A 22,538-nucleotide genomic window follows, 5' to 3' on the forward strand; every position below is an offset into this window, starting at 1 on the left:
CCATATTTGATTTTTTAAATTTTTGTACAAATTCAGATTGTTTGCCAACAATATAAATCTAAATTTAAAAATTAATAATTTACTGGATTTTAATCTATCTATTTTCTTCTTTTGTCTTGGTTTTAAGAAATACATTTTATTTTTTTGGAGTTGAAAATTGTACTCTGAAGGATTAGATTTTATGTGTGCCACATACATTCAATCAGTTCTCTTGTATTCACTTTTTTGACATCAAATGTTACTTCATCAATTAATCCTAAGGGTCCCGTTATGGCAATGTACAATCATAATTTGCTTTTTATTCCAATAATAAATATGTTTTGGAAGAAAATAATTTTATTTTTTTTTATGGTTAAAATATTAATTACAAAATAACAAAAATTATAGAATTATAAAAATTATAACTTTTACAATAAGAAACAATAAACAAATCAAACTTAAATTGTGCTCGCTACACTTTTTTTTTTCATTTTAATGTTCATCATCTTCTTTCTCGTTATTACTAAATATTATGTACCTCTAAAAAACATTTTATTGTAATTACTTCTTCAACTAAACCGGACCAGGTGTGTCTTACATAATAAACAATTTTTTTTTTCCATATTTTAACAAATAATAAGACACCACACCATTGGTCCACAACATTTGTGTTTGAGCCTTTCTAATTTTTTTAATATATATTTTTTTATTTATTATTTCTGTTTTGATCTATCTAATAAACTGGTAACAAATAAAATATACTTGGCACGAATGGAATACATTTTTTAATAAATATGACACTACAATATGCCACTCTTCATTATTATTATAATTTTTTTTTTATATTAAATGGAAGTCCTTTATTTTTCTTTTTTGCATTTATTACAATTTTATTCTCTTTTTAAAGAAACAAAAATCACTTCAGGTCAAATATGTATGTATTCTTATTTATTTGCTTGTATAACGTAGGGTTTCCTCAAGTATTATGTAACTTATCATGTATTCTGGGCGTTTCGGTTTTTTTTTTTACTGATTTTTTTCTTTAAAAAAATTAAAATAAAATAAAAATATAATAGACTAAAAATAAAATAAATTAAAAAATCGCAGGCACTCAGCCATTTATATACAAGATTTTCTCTCTTTGGTTCTATTATTCATAACATTAACAATGATGAGCAAAAGTGACAACAATCATTTCAGATTTTAGAAAATCATGATGGATTGATGATTAAAGAAAATATTTTATTTGAATATATTCTTTACCATATGTTTTTGACGAAGAAAAAACAAATGTTTGAAATGTGAGAGAAACTATTGACAAACAATTTTGACGTCTAACTATCTCAGAAAAATGCCTAAAAGATAATCGCTAAATATGGTTATTTCCCTGAACATGCAAAAAACACGATATATCAAATGTTAACACAATGTCAAATGCCGGGAAAAAGCTACTCTCTCTTTATTCAGTTTTCCCATTTCCTTGTCTTTGCTGGGGTCACGAAAAGGTTGCTAGATGGGACTGTAATTGGAGGAGATGGATTTTAGTCTGGAATACTTGCTACCTAATTTTTAGACCGATGTGAAATATCTATAATGGGAAGACAGCCAGGTTTCCTGTATTAGAAATGTACTCGCCAAGCAGCGAAACCCGACGGCTTTCGAAGAACACCATCCCTTCCAGCTGCAAGCCCATACAGCTTTTGACATGGAGAGATAAATTACATAGAACCAGAATGCAAATTTATTCTACTAGCCTCCGCTGTTAAAGACGAACAGTACACATAGAAGCATTTCTGCCAGCAATTTGTCATGGGTCTTGAGCTGGAGTAAGCCGAGTATCCTTGTCTACTCATGGCCTTATGTCTTGTTGTAAGGCACGATAGGTCAACAAAAATTTCTAGAGGGTGAGTCCAGCCACTTTAGAGGCTACAAAAGAAAAATTATGAGTTATATTTTTGTGGGCTGAAAAATTTGTTTTCTATTAAAACTATTAAACCAATGTTTTCTTTTTTGAAAAATTATTTAGGAACTGTAGACTAATTTTAAGGCTACAAAGAAAAGTCGTTTAGATGAAGATGATTAAAAAGTTAGTCTTCATTGGTCTGCAAAACTTGAGATCTAGAGACTTGAGAACTCCGGATGAGATCCAGGAAGTTCAAAACCATTACTTTCCAAGTGGGAGTTTAGGCAGCACTAAAATCTTCATTGTCTCAGTGAGATTTCACATGTTAAGAGATTCATCTATTTAACGTTGATAAGCAATCAAACATTCTTACTTATTTAACACAGAAGGAAAAGAATATGTGAATATTCCTCACACTAGACCTAATAATGGAAAACGGAAACCTAATAGAGAGAGAATGGCACTTCCTTAGATAAAGACCAATTTCTTCGGACTGTAGAACTTTCCATATTGTTCATATCAGCGCAAGCCCCTAAATCTCGTCAGATGCGTCCACAATATACTTTTTTTTTCATTTAAAGCGTGATAACACCTGAGAACAGTTTTCTTTAAGTCTACTTTAATGATCCAGTAACACGAAGATGATTGATTCGAGAAGAAAAAATTTATTTTAAAAAATAATTAGAACTACGAGGATTAAGTTCAGAATGTTATGATTTATAAGATTTAACTGAAATTAAATTATTAATTATATTAAAAATTCAGCAGCATGTATCAGGTATTGCGCAAAAACGTTTATTTGAAGTATTGGTTTTCCTTAATTGTCTTGACTATTTGTTTTACTTCGTCAAAAAATCCTGTTAGAGATCAATTGAAATACTTATTTGTTCTTTTTTTTTGTCAGATTAGTATTAAGACTATTGTACAAAAATTAAAATAAAAAATTGCTCAACATTGAAAAATATATAACTAAATTTAATAAAAATTATATTTACAAAAATTAAAATTAAAAACATAAAATGCCAATTATTTTATAATCTTAAGATTTCTTTCCACTATTATTAATCATCTTTTTTTGTCCCTCATCTGTATTAAATTTGTATTTCTAAAAATTCAATAAATATAATAAAATTCAAAGCCTGTCCACATTTACACATATATAGATATATATATATGAACTACTTTTCGTACTCTTAGGCTAAGCTCTCAACTGCTAAAATTTTAGCTGCAAATACTAACAACAAAAAATACGCATAATATCGGCAATTTATGAATATTTACTGTTTTTTTTATATTAATTTTTTAAAGTAAATATTTTAATTGTAAATTACTTTTTTTGTTCATGTCTCATTACTCAAAAACAATAGATACAGCTAAAATTTCTAATTTATTTTTTGATTTATTTTTCCTTTTTTAAATGTCATAAAATCTACACCTTTTTTTTATTTGTTTTATCTTGGATAAGGCACACCATCTCAGGACAATTTTATTCAAATTTGAATGCTCTATATTAACTTTTTTTTTTAAATACACTAAAATATATATTACTATTATTATTTTAGTAATAATTGAAAAAACTTTCAATAACATGTTCAATAAATAATAATAATAATTAAAAAAAAGTTTATTATGCCCATTTGCAGTGGACTCTCGAACATATTATTGATACAATATTTTTTTATGGAAACAAGAATTGACTGAACTTAACTCATATTTTTTCTTTTCATTTATTTTTTTTTAAGTTAATATGGTTTTATTTAAACATTATATATACGTATATATATTATATGTATGTATATAGTAATATATTATCAATAAATACTACAAATATACTAAATTCTAATAAATATATACTTCTTTATATATTTCTTTTTTGTTTTTATAATAAATAGATAATTTTTATATTATGCATATGATATTATAGGTGCCTGTGAAAATTAAATTTATTTTATTGTATTTGTATGTATATAATAAAGCCAAATGAACTTTTTTGTAATTATGAGTATGTAAGGGACTATGTTACATAATATTTCTGTACAAATAATATTACAATATATTATATTATCATATACATATAAATCTATATGAGTGCATATACATAAATATATATATAATATATTACAATTCTTTAAAATTTGGCTTCACACAATTCTTTTTACCTCACAGGCTGATTGAGTAACAAAATTTATATAATTAAAATTAAATTTATGAAATACTATGCACACGACATTCACTTTTTTCTGTATATTTAATAATATTATTATCACAATAAAAAATTACGGTCAAATAATAATTACTGGCTAAATAAAAGTTTAAGTACAATCTTCATAATATATTGTATATCCCATAAATGTTTCTATTTGTAACATTTTAAACTAAATATTTAAAATATATATATACACATATATATTCAAGAGATTTGTGAATGTTCATCAATTTTTTAATTTCAAACTAGTAATAAAAATATGTTCGGAATGTAAAATAATTTATTTTGATTATATTCTTGTAGTACCTCTTAAGACATGTCTGATATACATCTATTACTAAAAGATCGTCATTCACACACATTTATTCCTTGAAGCAGGAACTTATTCGAAAGCTTACTCATAGCAAATATAGTTATTGAACGTAATCAGAAATTATAGTTCACAATAATAATGGATGGTCGCGTATTATTAAAATTATAAATAAAATATTAAAGGTAATTTTTTCAATTTTGGTGCTTGAAATTTGTTTCTTTAGAAATAAATTTACATATATAATATATGTATCTTAATTTTACTTCTGAAGTCACTGATAAATTAAAACAAAAATTTTTAATACCTTTAAAATTGTATATCTAATAAAATCTAAGGAGATTGGCGTCCGTAGCCATTGCAGTGCCTCCGGCACTGTTCTTTCGCTGCAGACAACAATTCATCACCACCGAGCAAGGAGCTGTAGAGGCTTCTAAAGAGAGGAAATTTAGGGTGTCGTTCTTCTTCTGCATCCGCGGCCTTCATTTTATAATTCAATTTGAATAATAATCATTCAATCAATAAATTGAACATTTCTAATATAGCAATGAGAAATTAGTATATTAATATATCAGTCTAACCAACAGACGTATAGCCTGCAATAGATTTTCTTACTTGGGTGGCCAAACATCTCAACATAAGTTGTAGCAATGCTTAAGCAATATGTGAATGTTTTATAAATTACACAAGCTGTTCAAATATATTTAGATTCATTTAGGGCTTCTCCATCAAGATATGAATTATCACCCGAGTGTAATGAGTTCTTTATGGCATCAGTGAAGTACTGTATTGAGTCAATGGGCAGACTTATTCGATGACTGTAATAAGATAAAGCTTTGTATATACTTTTTGCAGCTAGGAAGCTGTCAATAAAACAACACATTAAATAGATTGCCAATTTTACAATAAATTTACTGTTTCTTTTATGATCAGAAGTTTTCCATATCACAAATGTTATACATATTTAAAATAGTAACCAAAATACTTATTAAAATATATTATTTAAATTGTAAACAAAACAATGTTTAAACAATCTATATTTAAATATTCAATTTATTTATTTTTATTCATTTTTTTGGTGAATTGACTGCTGAGATTATTAGTGTCTTTTTATATATTATAAAAATAAATGTAAAATCCAGAAATGAAAAAAAAAATCACTGTAGAAATTTTGGCGATTTATTACAGTTGTGTTTATTGACCAATTCCTATCTAAAAATAAGATAAGAACTTTGGGAATGGGATTAGTTCAATGTATACTGGATTTCAACCGGAGATCCTGGGTTTGAATTCAGCTGCTGGCCCTTACATATTCTCTAACTGCTTCTCACATCTCATTGGCCGGTGATGACAGTTTTGTCTGTAAGGAGAGAACATTGTCGAACAGTGCACTGAAAACGCTCCGGGCGCCAATTACCAGAGATGTTGACGCGCCTTTAAAAAAAAGATAAGAACTTTATTTGATAGCGGCCAGAAGTGCCTCCGGCTTACCTTTGTTTTGGTATAAAAATTAATTTTTTTTTTTTGCTACATAAAAAAATTATTTGAGAGTAATCTAAAAAACAAACAAATCCTAAGAGTTATTACAAGATATTAATTTACAAATACACAAAATATTTAATATGTTGAGAGATTTTAAGATTGGGAATAACTTTATTTCTTTTTTTAAATTTATTTAATTATTTTAAAGATTATATCTTGAAATTAATTTGTTTGAATTTTAATAAATTTTGGTCCCTATTAAATTCATTAGTTCACAACTCAGCCCAAATGTAGAAGCAATAAAGTATACCAGATTAGTGATATTTTATTTATTATGTTACCTATTTAATAAAGAGATATGTAGTGAATATACCTTACATATTGGGGAAAAATTGAAATTTTGTTAAATTTAAAATTTTTAATTTAGTAAATCGTTTAATTTTAAAAATTATTGCAAAAAATTTGAAATTGGAATAAACATGTTTTTTACATAAATATGGTTTATGCTTATTTACATATATTTTTAATTTGCTTATTTAAAAAAAAAAAAATAATAATAAGATGAAAAAAGGAGATTCTAAGCGGTAAAGACTAGTTAAAAATTCGAGTTCTTCTTTGATCATTCTATTTTTGTTATTGTAATTAATGTCAAAATTATAACAGTAGGGTACATTTAAAATATTTTTCTACTTCTTTTTGTATTAAAGTGATGTATTTCGAAACATTTATACAATTACTCAGATTAAATATTTGAGCCTCGGTTGTAATATGGCAAATTGAATTACTTTCAAACTACATTTAACAGTTTCAATGCACAGCTACTATAACTATTTATTCATTATACTTATAATTTGTTTTATAATAATTGCATGCTGGGATTGATATTTTCCAAAAAGAAATATTTTCAAATATAATTTGTAAATTAAAGCGGATTAACACACTGAAACTGACAGATACTGAAAAATTTTAATTGAAACGTTTTCTGAGACCAAAAAAAGCAATTTACTTTTCTATTTACTTTTATAATATTTATATATTTTTAATTAACTAACTCTAGCTCCTATTTTTGTATTTATTTTTTATTTTAATTTGGTAACATGTAGGATAACGTGAAATTTTCCATTTTTATTTTATGGTAACCTTTCCAGTTTATAATAAAACAAAATATATATTAAATAATAAACATTTTTTTTATCTCTCTCTCTCTCTCTTGAAGGAATGAATAGGAACGTTTTCCAAAAAGACTAGATTTTAATTCACAAGAAAATGGCGGATAATAATTTTGTTTAAATTTTTAAATCCCAAAGTCTAAAAGGCACATATATAATTTTGTTTGTAATAATATTTTGGGTGATTGCTTACAAACTTTATGGATTAAACCATTTTTGATAGGTCAGTTAAATTTTAGTTTCAGTTCATTACACATAAACGATTGGTGATTGATAATACTTTAGTAATTTCTCTAAAGTCTATTTCTATCTTCTTTTTTTTTTTAACTTTAACAAATAGTTTAAAATAAAAAGTCGATAAGTTATGTGAACAAGTCCAGCAAACATATGATTAAACAAAAGTTGAGTTCAAACAGAAATGAATTATATAAAGATAGGGACATTAGAATTTTAGTGCATTAAATGTCCCTAATTAAAATCAGATTTATTTCGCAGATCTAATATAAATAACTCTTTTTGAATATGGTGTCGAGGAGATAAAAGCTTTTAGTTCTCCGCGTTCACTACCTGTCCCCTTGATCCAGATATTATTACAATCCGCACATGCACAACATGTTGCTATAAAAGAAGTTTCTAGTGAATGAGAATCTGTTGAGATTCGTCACTGTTTACCGGGGAATGAATCCTTTCATTGGCCCGGGTAAAGTTTTAGTGTCAAGCGTTTTTTAAAAAAGGACGAGAACGGGTTGAAAACTTGACACACTCAACCGCTTAGTATTCTACTCTTAATGTTCTGAAACTTTCAGAATTCCAGCTTCTTTCGGATGATTAAGATCTCTTAAGAAAATATTTCTTCCAGATTCTTGAGAGAACTCAAGCCAAGCTATTTATTCGTTGAACATCATTATTGATTCGACAGTTCTCTGAACCCATATTGGGCGAGTAAGCAATGTTTTCAACCAGTTCTCTTTCTTTCTTTAAAACGTTATACCACAGCTGCACCCAGGCTTCATCGCTCGAACTGTATGATTAACTGGCGAAGAATCTCAGTTGCCTAATATTCTGGTTCGTGAGAAACTTTTATCCTTAAGGCGGGGCGCAACATCGGGTAGAACTTCCCTGTTATTTACAGCGTCGAAAATTTCCCTATTCGATACTTTTTTTCAGGTTACCCATAAGTTTCAACCCCTCGTCAAAATCAAACGACTTGTTTGTAATATATTTGATCAGCCTAATATTCATGAATTGAATACGAATAATCGAATCGAACTTTTTAGGTTATGACATTCTTATTGAGCTTTCTATGAGTTATGAAATAAATAAACTTAAGTAGTTGTAATAACAAATGATTTTTTCTTGTATTTATCTTTGATTTTTTCCACGAAAATTAAAATTTCTCCAAAACCATAACAGTGTAATGAACTAAACATAAATTCACTGAATTATTAACTATATTATTTGTATTTAAATGTCTGCGTTTTCTTGTTCATTTGTATTGTTTTAACTTAGTTACCATAAAAACGTTTATTACCAATATGGATTGTTCTCTACAAGCTGAGCTAAGCAACCTAAATGGGTCTGGGGTCAAACGTAACTTGGATAATTATGTACCATGTAGTCCCTATTCATATGCCAATTATTTGAATAAGAATTGTAATGGTGGTAAGGTAGGCAGTCATTGTAGTGTGGATAGTACATATTGTGGGGCGGTGGAGGCGGCGGAGGATAGTGGTGGTGGTGGTAATGCTGTTGGTGGTAGTATGGGTGTGTGCGCCACTGTCCATGGTAAGACTCGTGGTAAGACGGATGGTGATGGTTGGATGTCGGAGGCGGTGGATACGGCCACGAACTGCCACCCCCGCCGCTTGCCCCCGCACCGCCACAGAGCTCTTGCTGCATACAAGGAGGTCCGACTGGTGAATCGGCTGGTCCTCCTGTACTACCGTAGCTCGGCCTTGGAAACACATCACGCGGTTCTGGTTGTTTCCTTTTTCGTCCCCGTGGTTTTCGTTTCGGAGCTGGCGGTTCTACTGGTTCACTCACCTTTGGCTCTTCCACAACTTCGTTTTGCCGAGAATCGAAATAATCATCATGCTGTGAGAACCTGCCTATTTCTGTTATATTACCAAATGTCTGGTGAAAACCAGGAAGCCTCATTCCATCTTTACTTCCTTCTTTTATGTGATTCTCAGATGATACCAGGATTGGTTCAGAGCTATCAATTTTTGGCAAGTTATCTTCTTCCTAAAAATAAGAGATAGATTAAAATGTTATACATTAGATAGAACAGATTAGAAAGATCGCTCACTTTCTGTCCCCATGAGGATATCCTACATGTAATTTTTTGTTTTTGAAATTTATTGGGAGAAACTAGCGTAAACCACTTATCTCATTTATTGTACATACGCACCCAAAGTAAGCACTCTCTCTTCATATGTATTAAAGTAAAGTAATGTCTATTTTTTCAGACGGGCTTTACGTCCAACTACCAAATTTCAACTGTGATGATTAGTTTAATGTATAAGTTCAAGTTCAGAGAAAAGCAATAAAATTATCTTGGAAGTCAAGATCATGATGTGAAGGCAAGAATATTTACTTTAAAACTGAATCTGCTTTAGAATTAAGAAGAACATTTAAATCTTTGGTAATCTTTATCTTTAATATTTAGATTATTACGTTTTAAAATACCTTTGATTGCAGTGATGGGTGCATCTGCTCTACTTGCGCATTTTCAATACCATTTGTTATTAAACCATTATGGATTTGGTTCAGCATGAGTGAATCCTCGCCAGGAGGCATCATTTGATTCTGATTATTTAACATTAACGAACCTTCCATTTGCATTTGTTGTCCCATCATCTGGGAACCTGGTTGCATGTTAGAATATTGACCCTCTAAAACATAAAAAAAAAGAAAGCTATTAAAAAAAATCAACTCATTAGAAAAGATTGTTAAGTTAATTATTATTGCTCTCTTTAACAAATTACACTGTTTTCTTGGATTTCAGTTTAGATTTTAAATTAGCTCATTTTTAAGTGTTTTTTGTTTTTTGTCTTCCCTAATTTCTCAGCCTTCATATTATTGTACTTTTCCAAAACTTTATCAACTAATTGTTAACATTCTGCATAACATTTAAAGGTAAATATTGGAAGCGAACAAGTTGAAATTATTTACCAGAATTATTATTAATTTGTTGAGGAGGAATATATGGAGAATCTGGATCAGAATGGTAATTATTCCAATCTGAAGAAGATTTATTTTCGCTTCCTCTTCCATAATAATCCACTCCTCCATTTTGAACACCATTTCCCTGTAAAATTTAATATTATTCATAATAATATAACTATAAACAAACTAATAAATATTTGACAAAAATATAAACAGTTCGGGTGTAGACCAATAACTATTGTTCTTTCTCTAAACTTAGTCTCGAGATTCTAACTTATACATTTTTTTAAACTCCAGTTTTCAATTCATATTTAATTATTACTAACATCATGTAGATTATAAAACTCGACATTACATCGAATGTACTTTAAGAGAAACCTAATACCATTCTTCCTCAAAATGGCCTAAAAACAATTTTGTTTGAAAAATTTCAGAAATAAAAGTTATTGATCCACATGTTTCTTCAAAGTTGAGAGACAATCGTAGCAGGAGGCATTTACGAAGTAATCTCAGAAAAGTGAATCCATTTAATGAAGTGTTTTTTTTCAGGTTCTGGATTTACTTCAATCTAAGAAATGTTTAGGTTTTATCTTCCTGTTATTTTTTTTTTTTTTTTTTTCATTTTTGAGATGATTTGTGAACACATTTACAAACTCACACACACACAGTACTTTATAAAAATTAATTTTTTAAGACTCAGTAGCCTGGTGTAAAATCAATGTCAAAAATTTAGCATGATCGCTACAAAAGGGTTGGATACTTTTTAACACTCTTAAAAATCCATTTCTTAGAACTTCTATGTTAAAAAACAAAAGTAGTGACACATAATAAGATAATTTTTGGCGAAATCCTGAGATAGGTTGTTGATTGGGTAGCGACAGATCTCATTTCTGGTTCAAGCAAGAAAATATAGATGTTGAGAAGAAGTAGATACTTCGCATTTATTTTCTACGAACTACAAAGAAATAATTAATTTATGATGTTATTCTTATTCGTTGAACTGTCGATGAATTTCGGAACTTAATTATCGTAAAATGGAAATCCAGCACATCTAGCTCAAGAACTCAAAAAGAATATAAATTGTTAAATGTGGAAAAAATCCATAGAAAGATAGTTTTATTTTTCATCAATTTCTAATATTTTTTATGAATTTATAGTTTGTATTAGTTTATGATGGAAGTTCCTATTTCTAATTATTTTTAATAAAATCAGAATTATAATGACTCCAATAAAAATAACTGAAAAAGTAGAGTTAATTGTTGATAAGCACTGATCAACTAATTCATTCATACCAAATATCTTAGATATTAACGAATACATACTTTAAAAATGTGTTTAAAAAATAATAATATTTCTTACATGTACGTTATAATTATTGTACCAAGACTGGTTAATTGGATTAACCATACTGCTATATTCTGCTGTTGGCGGCATCTGTACTTGCTGATGGTAATTTAGATCAGTATAATTTTCATTATAATTCTGTAACATTCTCTGGCTCCTAAACTCCTCCCCCCGCTGACTCAGCATCTGTAATATTAAAGTATTAAATATAAATAATTTTGATACAAGAAAAGTTATGGTTAGAGTAGATGTGTTTGAGAATTGAACAGATTTGTTAGCTTGTTCTTTTATTCTACAGAAATTGTACTTGCCAGATCATCTGGTTATTTAATGTTCTACTATTTGGACTTGTGGCGTTCGGAAGATATTTTTTTTTTTACACTAAAATTGTAAAAAAAAATTACCAGAAACAATTTCTGTACTGTCTTAACTAATACTGTTTCTTAAGCTCTCCGGAAAGCTGGGAAGTATCCATCCTCGCCTTGCCTTCGTCGTTCCTAGATGTTCTAAGAATGACTCTTCTAAATAAAAAAATAATGGCGCTCTACAGGAAAGACTTGAAGGCAAAGGAAGGCGGTAGGCTCGCTGGTTTTCCATAACCATCCTTTCATCGCCTTTTCAAGATATCCCAAAAATTGGCAACAAATTAAAAGATTGAGGTTCTAAGGAACCCTTATGACCGCCAGCCACTCTAGGGAAATACTAGGCAGTGGGTATCCGGCAGACTTGCTTTCCCGAATCACCATGAGAGAACATATCTCGCCCTACATCTGGAAACCTGAAGAACCTCCAGAAGAAAGAAGTGCCGGAAGGTTGCGGTTATCGACAAGAGTCGCATAATGCCTTTGGACTGGGCTAGAGAAATGCAAGAAAGAGAAGGCAATAGTAGCATGGTATCAAACAAGTGCTGCTATTTTGAAATTTTCAAAAGGACAATTTTGAAAAGATGTAATAATGAATAAGAAAACTGCCATATTTCTCCAATGTAATGAGTAATGTGCTAACCATTAACAGCTTATGTAAACATTGATTGATTGATTGCACAATGAAGGTTCTGCCTAAGAAAGGTTCGCAGGCAGAAGAAGACTAGGGATACTAGAGCGTTAAACTCTGTTCATTCAACTGTAACACTGGATGGTCGCACGTTATCAAAAAACTAGTGGTACTAAGTAGCATCATACTAAGGGTAAACTCAGTAATCACTCTTTTCCCTTAATAGAATAAAAATTAAGGATAGACCCCTTGGAGGTTCAAACAATTTAATAAGAGTTTAAATTTGCGGCTATTTGTCAGCCAAAAAACCCATGAAAATGAAGACTTCTACTTTGAAAACCAGTTTCTGATTTTTGCATTCACATTTTTAGATTTGGTAAATGTGGTGTGTAACAGAAACAGATAAAGTCAAATAATAAATAGCGATTTTAGATTTTTTAGTTATTTGAACCCGTACTTTTCAAAAAATAACCTTTAAATCTACCAAAATGTATTTATCTAATTTAAAATTTATAAGATCGTAGAGCAAAGCTAGTTTATTGCTTATGTATGGGAAGAGTGGTCTCTACGACTGGAAAATAAAGTTTAATTTATTTTCTATAGCCATACCTAATTTGAAATGACAATTGTAATCTAGCAAAAGAACAAACTGGACATTAGATGGATGGCTAGTGCATCTTGATTATTCTGGTCAGACTGAACGAATAGATATCCACTTGTGGGAGACGTACCATTGTAAGAGGAATAGCTTAAGGCTACTACATCTATTAGCGTATGAACTTAGTATGACAGGTCAGTCACCCTGAGACGCACAAGAAAAAAGAAGAACATTGTATTCTTCTATGTAACGGTCATTGTTCCTGTGTTCTCGGTCGGGGATAGTGATTTCTCATTAATTAAATTATAAATAATTTAAATTATTTTTTTTTTTTTTTTATAAAATATTCTCAGAAAATTTAATTTTAAAGGTAGGATAACACGCCTTATTTATTATTATTATTATGTATTCTTTTTAAAGGTGTTCAACATCTAAGGTCCTTCGCACCTGACAATGTTGCTGAATGACACTACACTAGTTCACTCTAAACTAAAACAATCATTCTACTAAAAAACACTCATGCATATAAATACATTCATCCAAATAAATACAATCTCATCCATTAAATCTAGCTAAAATACATTTTCTAGTCCACTCACTCTAAATTTATTTATACTAATCGCGGTTTTTGAAATTGATATTCCTCGCATCAAATTAATAACCTAATTTAAGATAAAAACTTATTTACATACTTACATAATTATTTACACAGCATTCATATGACCATTCACACATTTATGATAAAGCCTAGCTTATAACCATTTGAAACCTTCGAACTAGACAACTTTATTGAAAAGTATTAGAGCTAGAAGTGACCATTTTGAGTAATTCAACAAGTATACATGAGAAAATTATGTTATAATTTTCTTTAGTTTGAAATACTATATATAGAATTACTTATAAGTAACTAAAACTTGGGAACTCATTAGTAAAAGTGAGTCATTGAAACAGCAGGTGATGAGTTATTGAAGGGATAATTCTGCGCTAAAACACATCTTTAGAAAACCATCTAAATTTCAAATTTTTAAAGTCAATTCATCGGTGCTTTGTACACGGTGTAGCCTGCATTAACTCGAGGATCTGTATCATTTCCTAATTTCTTGTCCTCTTTTTTCTCCAATAAGAACTGCTCATTTACATTTCTTTATTAGTAATTTTCAATATTCTGATCCTGCAGTCTCCTTACAAGGTAAATATAATTAATTGGTATAACTATTTCGTTGAGACGTTGAAACAATAGCTGTTTTTTGTTGAATGATATGAGTTAAGCCAACCAACCAACGAACAGCTCACCTACCGACAGCGGATCTTTGTGCACCATTTATGTACTCCCTTATTTATTAGATTCGCCACTATGTCATCGAGTCACCTCAAATGAGACTTCTCTCGTTTACACCAACCTCTGGAAATGCCATAAAATGAGCGCTTTGCTGTTATCCTTCCAGCAAAGGCGTTCATTCTTGATGATCCTTGATCACTATATTTGGATTCTTATTAAAGTTCCTCATCGCCACATTCTAACTAATTCTTCACCGATCTTTCTTCTTTTTAGGAGTGCTCGTTCAGCTCCCCAAGCAACTCAACTTGTGTATGTGACAATGTTTTAAAAATAGACTTGTTTACTTGTAGTTTCGTACTTCTTGACAGCATTCTGAAACGGTGTAACTTTTGCATGGTACAATAACACTTACAGCTAGTAACGATCCTTCCCTTTAATGTCTGAGACAACTTCATTGGATGACCATCGCTCCTTTAAATATTATTTCAATGATTTCACCCTCGCAGCAAATTAACGGTCCACCATCTACACAGTTTCATCTTCTCAGTCCGGGTCTCTTTCGAGATTTCACAATCATTGCTTTGTAATCCGAGTCTTTTTGTTTTGTTTTGAATATGACCATGTGATAAAGTACTGTACAGAAGTGATTTGCCAAAACGTTGCCTGTGAAGGTAAATAAAAGTTTCTATGATTCATTATTAACTTTTACATTTATTTGATTTCTTTTTTTGTTATCAATTTTCTTGTAAGAAGTGGTAGAACATGTTCTGTCATGAGTTAAAAAGGCGCTGATGCGCGCTCTTTCTTAAGTACAAACTACTTAGTGTGTGTCAGTTTGAGATGCTCTCTCTTTATGTGTTATATGTATATATATATTCGTGTGTGATAGCTGTGTAAGATGCAGCAAGCAATGTGGCGTGGGTGGGACAGATTACCATGGTAACGTGTTGCTAGGAGCCAGAGCGCCTGTGCCTCTCTCTATACCCCACCCTGTACTCGAGCTTACTGCCGGACATCGAACCGTTCGCTAGAGCACATCAATAACTGGCCGACACACTGCCAGCACAATCTTCGCCTCTGCTCATTTAATCGCCACCCATATATTTAACAAAACTATTCAATTTAACCAATTTAAATTGAAAACCATATAGTTGGCCCACATTGTTTCAAAGTATATATATATATATGTTTAGTCCGTTTCAAAATATTCCAAAAAGTGTTAATAGTCAATGAGTCATTTCGCGTGAAATACGCTTAAATAGGAGAATCAGCTGAAATTTTGTATTCAGTTTACAATAATTTTCTCTTGAAAGAGATATTCATCGGGCAAAATTTTACAATTTGAGATTAAACAGGAATCATATTGTTTTAAGACCATTAAAAACATTGGTATTTATAGACTTGGTCTACGCGAATGTGTGCCATTTTCAGTCTCCTTCATTCTACAAATAGACGTCATCTCTGACATGTTTTCGAGTTACTGAAAAATAACCTATTTTTTTTTATTATTATTATTTCAAGATTACTTCCCCTAACTAAACTAGTAAGAGGAAGTGGCAAAATTTTCGAAATTGATTCGTTTTGATGTCTCCTGAATCCGAAAAATTAGTTTTTATATAATGGTCTGAGAAAATAAGAGTGTAAAAAAAAAAATATATATCTGAAAAACAAAATATTGCAAAAAACTGAGACTTCATATTTCGATTGGGACTTATTTGGGAGCCTAACTGTAACTTACCAAAAAAATACTTCAACCTGAAGTGCCATATAAATGAAAAGATTTTGCATTTTTCCAAGGTTTTGTCGTTTTTTAAATTGCTCCAAAGATTTCTTTATAGTAAGCCTCACACTTAGTTTATTGGAAACATTTTCCGAGGGAACTACGATTAAAAAGGCTTTTTTATGGAAAGGCTTTTAGTACGTTTTCCTATAATGTACTAGTTTCGAGTAATGTACGAAAATATCATTTATACACGATTCGAGATGGCTAAATGTATTGATAAAATTCCAGTTTTTAGTCAATTTAAATAAACTTGGAGTAGCCCTCAAAAGCTTTTTTCTCTTTTATGACAATTTTTCAGTAAAATAGCACTTCAGTTACTCCTTAAACTAAGTAAATACATTGCATATAGATAAATAACTTTTATTAGAAGAATTTATCTATGAAGATTTGTTTTATGAGGAATTTGGGAGGATAGATGTACTCTGCAGAGTTATCTGCAATTAGTCTATGGATTTAAAAAACTGTAAGAGAATAGTTAATAATTAAATATGTTTTTGAAAATAGGAATTTGAAGAAGAAGTATAAATTGTAATATTGGAAATTGTAGTACCAGACTTATTATTGTGTGATAAGTAGGGAACGGATTCGTATGTATTTACATATTTTTTTCTAGGCAATTTACAGACGTTTTTCAACTAGAAGTATTCATACTGACACTTTTTAAGCCGTTTGAGTCTACTTTTATTTCACATATTTCCACATATTTGGATATTATCGCATATTTATACATATTTGATTAAAATAAATAAATATTTCTACATATTTAATCAAAATATGTACATATTTTTTCATATTTTTCATTTTGGGCATATTTTCATAATTGGGAGGTGGTTGACAGGAACTGTGAACCACAGACTGTAGGGCTGTGAATCACAGTGGGTACAATGGTTATTGTAATTTACACAGAATGCTGCTAAATAGTGACAGGCACTTGTTAGTTCTTTGAAGTTGTCTGACATTGTCTGTTCTTTCAGCTCGTTCGTTGAAGTGTCCAATTCATTTCGTTCGGTCACTTAGTGTATTCTTTTTTTGGGTGAAATGCCACGAACATCGGCCTCAAACAAACAACTGGTTGCTAAATATCTTCGCGAGTTTCCAGCAGAACTTTTTCCTGGGAGTAAGGGAGATCTGATCAGATCAAAACTGGTAGAAGTACTGAGCAAGAACAAAGGATGGGAGAAAATCTGCCAGATTTCTGATATTATCAGTGGAACAGAAGTCACCTCAGAACATCGTGTACCCTTTACAACCAACGAGATAACTTCTTTCAGCAAGGCACCTATAACATCTGTAGATGTTGAACGATCTTTTAGCAGTTACAAGTCCATCTTACGCCCAGATCGTCGTCACTTTACGTTCCAACATTTGAAATTTCATGTGGTTGCAAACAATTTCGAAGAGTGAAGTTTTCAAAATTGAAAATTTAACACATCTTTTTATAAATAGTAAAAATGTTCTTTGTTGTATAAATCATTATAACTTGTAAAAACAAATTATTTTGTTCCTAATAAATTATTATAAATTGTAAAAATGTTCTTTTCTTGTATAAATAATTATAACTTGCCCCCCCCCAAAATCCATTTTCATAAAAAAAAATGTCCATTTTACTTAAATATTCCAGAAAATATTTTAAGAAAATCACATATTTTCCACATAATTGACGAAAATAAATGCATATTTTAATTAAATATTTGGCATTTTTAAATACATAAAAATCCGTTCCTTATTTATAAATATTGGAAACCAAGAAGAAATAAATGTACAGCGTTTTAGTGCGTTTAATTTTTATATTTTATTATTTTTTTATTCAGGTCTATTGGTGAAGAGGAGGCGGAAGGTCGCTCGTCCTTGTGCAGTTGTGTTTACTTCTGTCCCCACCAAGCTTGGATTCGCTCTCAGTTCGGCCTAGTTATAATTGAGAATCTGTACACTGAACACACTATTTGCTTACTTTTATATGTTTCGAACACAATCTTACATTTCCTTTTTATTTCACTACTAACAATTAACTTCAACTCTAAGAGAAAAATTAATGAAGTATTCAGATGTCCTAAAATAAAGTACATTTTGAAAATATTTAACACAGCTTAAATGAATGATTTTCGTTACTTTTGTTTAGAAGTCTTGCCGATCGAGCCTTATTTTTGAAATTGTTTTTCTTCACTGAAAATGATTATTTGGAAGGACCTCTAAAATTAATTTTGAACCATGGTACTGAAGATTTGGCATAGCGCGCTTGTGCCTAAATTTGGATTTTTGGCTATTCGAGGAAACTTTAATTGGCCCTTTCTTATTCATCTAGCCATTGATTTGGTTTTTGAGTTATGGGTGAACGGAATTAATGATTCTGGGCCTCATTAAACTACAAAATAGTCCCATTGCTAGCACCACTTTAGGTTGGATGTCTCCTTATATAGCACTTATATACAGGACGCTGATCCTCAATTAGATCAACTTTTGTCCTGCCAAGGAAACAGGTAAAGTTTCTCTCTCGAACTGGAAATTTCACCCCCAAGGGAGTGAAGAAAATAAACTTTTAGCCCTAATTTCATCATCTTGTAAAATGTGCCGAATCAAACTTTGTTAAAATATATACGTCTTAAACACCAGATTTACTTAAAGAGCGGAAATTAATATATTTTAAATATATCATTTATCAATTTTAAATTGCTCTCCTTTTTCATGACAATAAAAGCGGACGTTTCTTTGGATTTATATTGACATTTTTTCCCGAACGATTATGATAATCAAAACTTTGGTTTTATATATTATACATACATACAAACAACGAACTATATATTATATAAATATAAATAAACATAAGTGAGGCGTCAGTTCGTCCCTGAAAGGAAGGAGAAGGAAATGCCCTACTAACTATCCTGAAAATATAACGCGCACTGAATTTTCTTTTTTTTTTTTATTAGTTTTTAAAACATATTTTTTGGAAAATGTTCATAAAAGAAAAGAAGCTTCTGTTACTTATTTATTCATTATTATTTAAACATTTTTTTTTTTTTAAATATTTCATTTAGATCTCATAAACATCTCAGGTCATTGGCGACCAGAATCTTTTTCAGAGCACTGCCAGTCACCGTAACAATGTTGTCTCTTTACTTAACTCTTTTTGTAGACAGCAGTGTCCCATTACTGGATAGTGAGGATCCTAATTGGAGAAAATCTAAGAACTGGCAGATCTCGAAACTCCAGTTTTTTAAAAAAAAATTATTTATCTATTTTACAATGTTTGGAAATTTATTTTACTTATTTTGAGCTAGGCTGTAAGGTAGGACAATTTGGCACTAAATAAGCCTCAAATTTTTTCCTACAAATTTTAAGAATGTATAAATGCAATGTTGAATGTTACACAGCTTCTAAAAACCAAAGTTACTGTTAATATCCATATGAAAACTTGAGAATTGTTAAGATTAGGTTCTTTTTGAAAAAGAGAGGGTTAATTGTTTTATTATTTTTATTGCTGATCCATTAAATTCATTAAAACGAATTAAAAATAAGGATAAGTAGAAAAACTGCCTGCGAAACAATGCCAGAAATGTCACTTTCAAGTTATACTTGATACAGCACATCCCACAGAGAACTTCTTTCAAAAACAATCCATCTGGGAAATCGTTTTAAAAAAAAATGGTAACCTTTACTTGTAACTGCATTAAAAGGAGTTCAAAGAAGAAAATCTTTGGTGTCATTTTTTGGGAAACTACGAAAAGAAGTAAAATCGTTTAGTAATATACGAGTAGTAATATAATAATATAAAAATCGTATTTTGGGTTTCTAATTAAATGTCTTATAATGGCAAACTTAAATATTTAAATAATTGCTACGTACTTAGAAGAAATAAAAATGTTTTGTGTAGTTTGCATAAGCATAGTAATAACACCCTCCCGAAATTGTGGGAACAAACAGAAAAATGTTTCCCTAATAAGCAACAAATACGCATTATTTAGAAAATCCCAACTCTAAGGCAGGAATAAATATTCTCTTACATCTGTATAGAAACCAGAATTCGACTGTTGACTACATCCTGAATATAATCCTTTAATCTAAAAATTTGAAATAAGTTTAGATTAGATTCCGAATAAGTTCGAATTAGATTAGATTCCGTGGAAGTTGATTAAGTTGGTGGAGATGTATTTCTGACTACAGCTTATCCGTTAACATGCCAATGCGTTGCATTTGTTTATTCAGTCTGCCGTGGCTCTTCAAGAGGCCTAAGAACGTCGGAACATGAGATGCTAATAATAGACATTCCCTTCTCTGGCAGAAGCTACTATTCACCAATTTCTCCGACTTAATATGCCTCATTTCAACGCTGCACCTACATAGTGGCATTTTCCTTCACGAAAAAGGCTGAGATCCTTTGAAGGTGCCAAGAGGAAGGTCCCCTGACACTGAAAAACTGCCAAATCACTTCGCTTTTGCCATGAATGTTCGGGCACTCTTGCAGTAACAGTCCTTGAATTTACAATTCTTGAATGAACTATTTAATCTTTGCTAATCAGCAGGCCCACCAGGTTGTCTATGAAAATTAATATTCTGGAATTGTTTATAATCCTTAAAGTTTTGGCAATATACGTAAATCTATTGCAACTAGCTCTGTACAAAATTCAAAGTAGAGAATTTGACTCTTATGTTTCATACTCTGTACTCAATGTACACGTATAGATAGGCTGGCAGCGCAAGTACGTATAATGTGTAACAAAAACACATTTGAAATAAAATTCTCTAAACCAAACTTTTGAATCAACCACTGATGATAGATGAAAATACAAAGCTGATCAAAAATAGATAAAAACATGCATGTGCTACGACCGATAAAATCAACGAGTGCATTGTATAACTTCAAGAGATGATGTTGCCTTAATTATTTGGAAACATATCTTTATAAAAATCCGATTATGAAAGCGATGAATGAATATATTTAAAATATCAAAGAAGTTTCTCAAACCAAAACGCCACGAAAAAAGTCTAGGTGCGCCCATGATTGTAAAAGTAATTACCATTTTCCTACTTTATTAAAAATACACTTGGAATAACAAAATAAAAATACAAAAAAATTTAAACTACCTTATACTATTATAATATTGAACGTTTAAAATCAGAAACACTTTTTTTGTTTTGTGTATTTTGTTAAACTATACGGTACAGTACAGTATAATAGTATTTCTGAATAATGCAACAGTTTAATATACTAATGTTCAAAACATTTAAATTTTAACACATCACATTGTCAGTTTCTTTATTTGAATTGAAACACTTATATTCATGGTTTTTTGTTATTTTTATTTTTTATACATAATTGATCGATTTATCTCTTTCTCTTAGCATTCACCTGAGAACCTAGATTAGGATCATTGTCCTATTACTCTTTAATCTTATTTAGAACTTTATTTTAGTTTATTATTTTTAACCGAAATTATTAGTAGGTATTAAGGAGAAGGAAATTGGTTGTGGATTTTTTTATGGTTTAAAAATTCCTTAACACAAATGAATGGTGAAATAGTATAAACTGTTTTACAAATATTTGTGTCATTTAAACACAAACTAACTAGAAGTGTGATAAGAAAAATATGCGCCTGAATCAATGATTGGAAAACAGTGGTATCTGCCAGCAAAACGAAGAACTAACACAATACATATACGGATGGAGGTTCATCTATCTGGTGATATCAAACTTTTTTTTATTTATTGTTATTATTATTGTATCGTTCACTAGTCTAAATAATGCAATACTATTATACAGTTGTTTCATAAAAGTATTTGTTTCTTACATAATTTTTTATATAATTTTGACTTTCAAGTTTCACACTTCATCACTTGTAAATTCACTTCTCAAAGAATATGCGTACAATCTGGAGACATTATTCTTCTTGAAAATAGATCTTCAACATTTATTAAATAGTCTGGTTTGTTCTTATTCATCTATAAAAAAAAAAATCTGCAGTGAACACGTACTTTCTCTTGCAACAGATAACGTAATTATTGTTTAACATTTTTAAACAAGAAATAATTCTGCACCACAGCAGTTGAATTCAAATAACTTTATGAACTTTATGTCTCGAGCACGCAGCGAACATTTTGGAGATCTGACTACATTAATTCCATAGAGATAGCATTGTAGCTAATCGTTTCTTGTGATTTTTTTTCTTTACTAGGTTACTTATCTTTAAGGTGATTGCAACTATTGCATATTATCTTCATCTTGGGGTAAACAAATGTTGTAATACAAATTATCAAAGGGTACTCGTTCTTCTGAAAACCTAACTTTAGGAGTCTGTCTACTGGTTCGTTTCCATGTAGACAATTATTACA

At 30.1% G+C, this 22,538-nt stretch overlaps 1 protein-coding gene across 1 annotated transcript in view; it reads right to left on the reverse strand.

Moving 5' to 3' along the window:
* Positions 1-304: 304 nt before the first annotated feature.
* Positions 305-22,538, reverse strand: part of LOC141452699 (uncharacterized) — a 106,834-nt gene continuing 84,600 nt past the window's right edge. Inside the window, exons 3-6 of the mRNA XM_074125082.1 lie at positions 11,577-11,747; positions 10,224-10,359; positions 9,738-9,943; positions 305-9,293 (exon numbers count right to left, since the gene is read on the reverse strand). Of these exons, the coding sequence (XP_073981183.1) occupies positions 8,634-9,293; positions 9,738-9,943; positions 10,224-10,359; positions 11,577-11,747 (1,173 nt within the window). The 3' untranslated portion in view covers positions 305-8,633. The remainder of the gene's footprint in view (positions 9,294-9,737; positions 9,944-10,223; positions 10,360-11,576; positions 11,748-22,538) is intronic.

This window comes from Rhodnius prolixus, unplaced genomic scaffold (assembly GCF_049639745.1).
Source record: "Rhodnius prolixus isolate KJV_2025 unplaced genomic scaffold, Rpr scaffold_3, whole genome shotgun sequence".
Classification (NCBI taxonomy): domain Eukaryota; kingdom Metazoa; phylum Arthropoda; class Insecta; order Hemiptera; family Reduviidae; genus Rhodnius; species Rhodnius prolixus.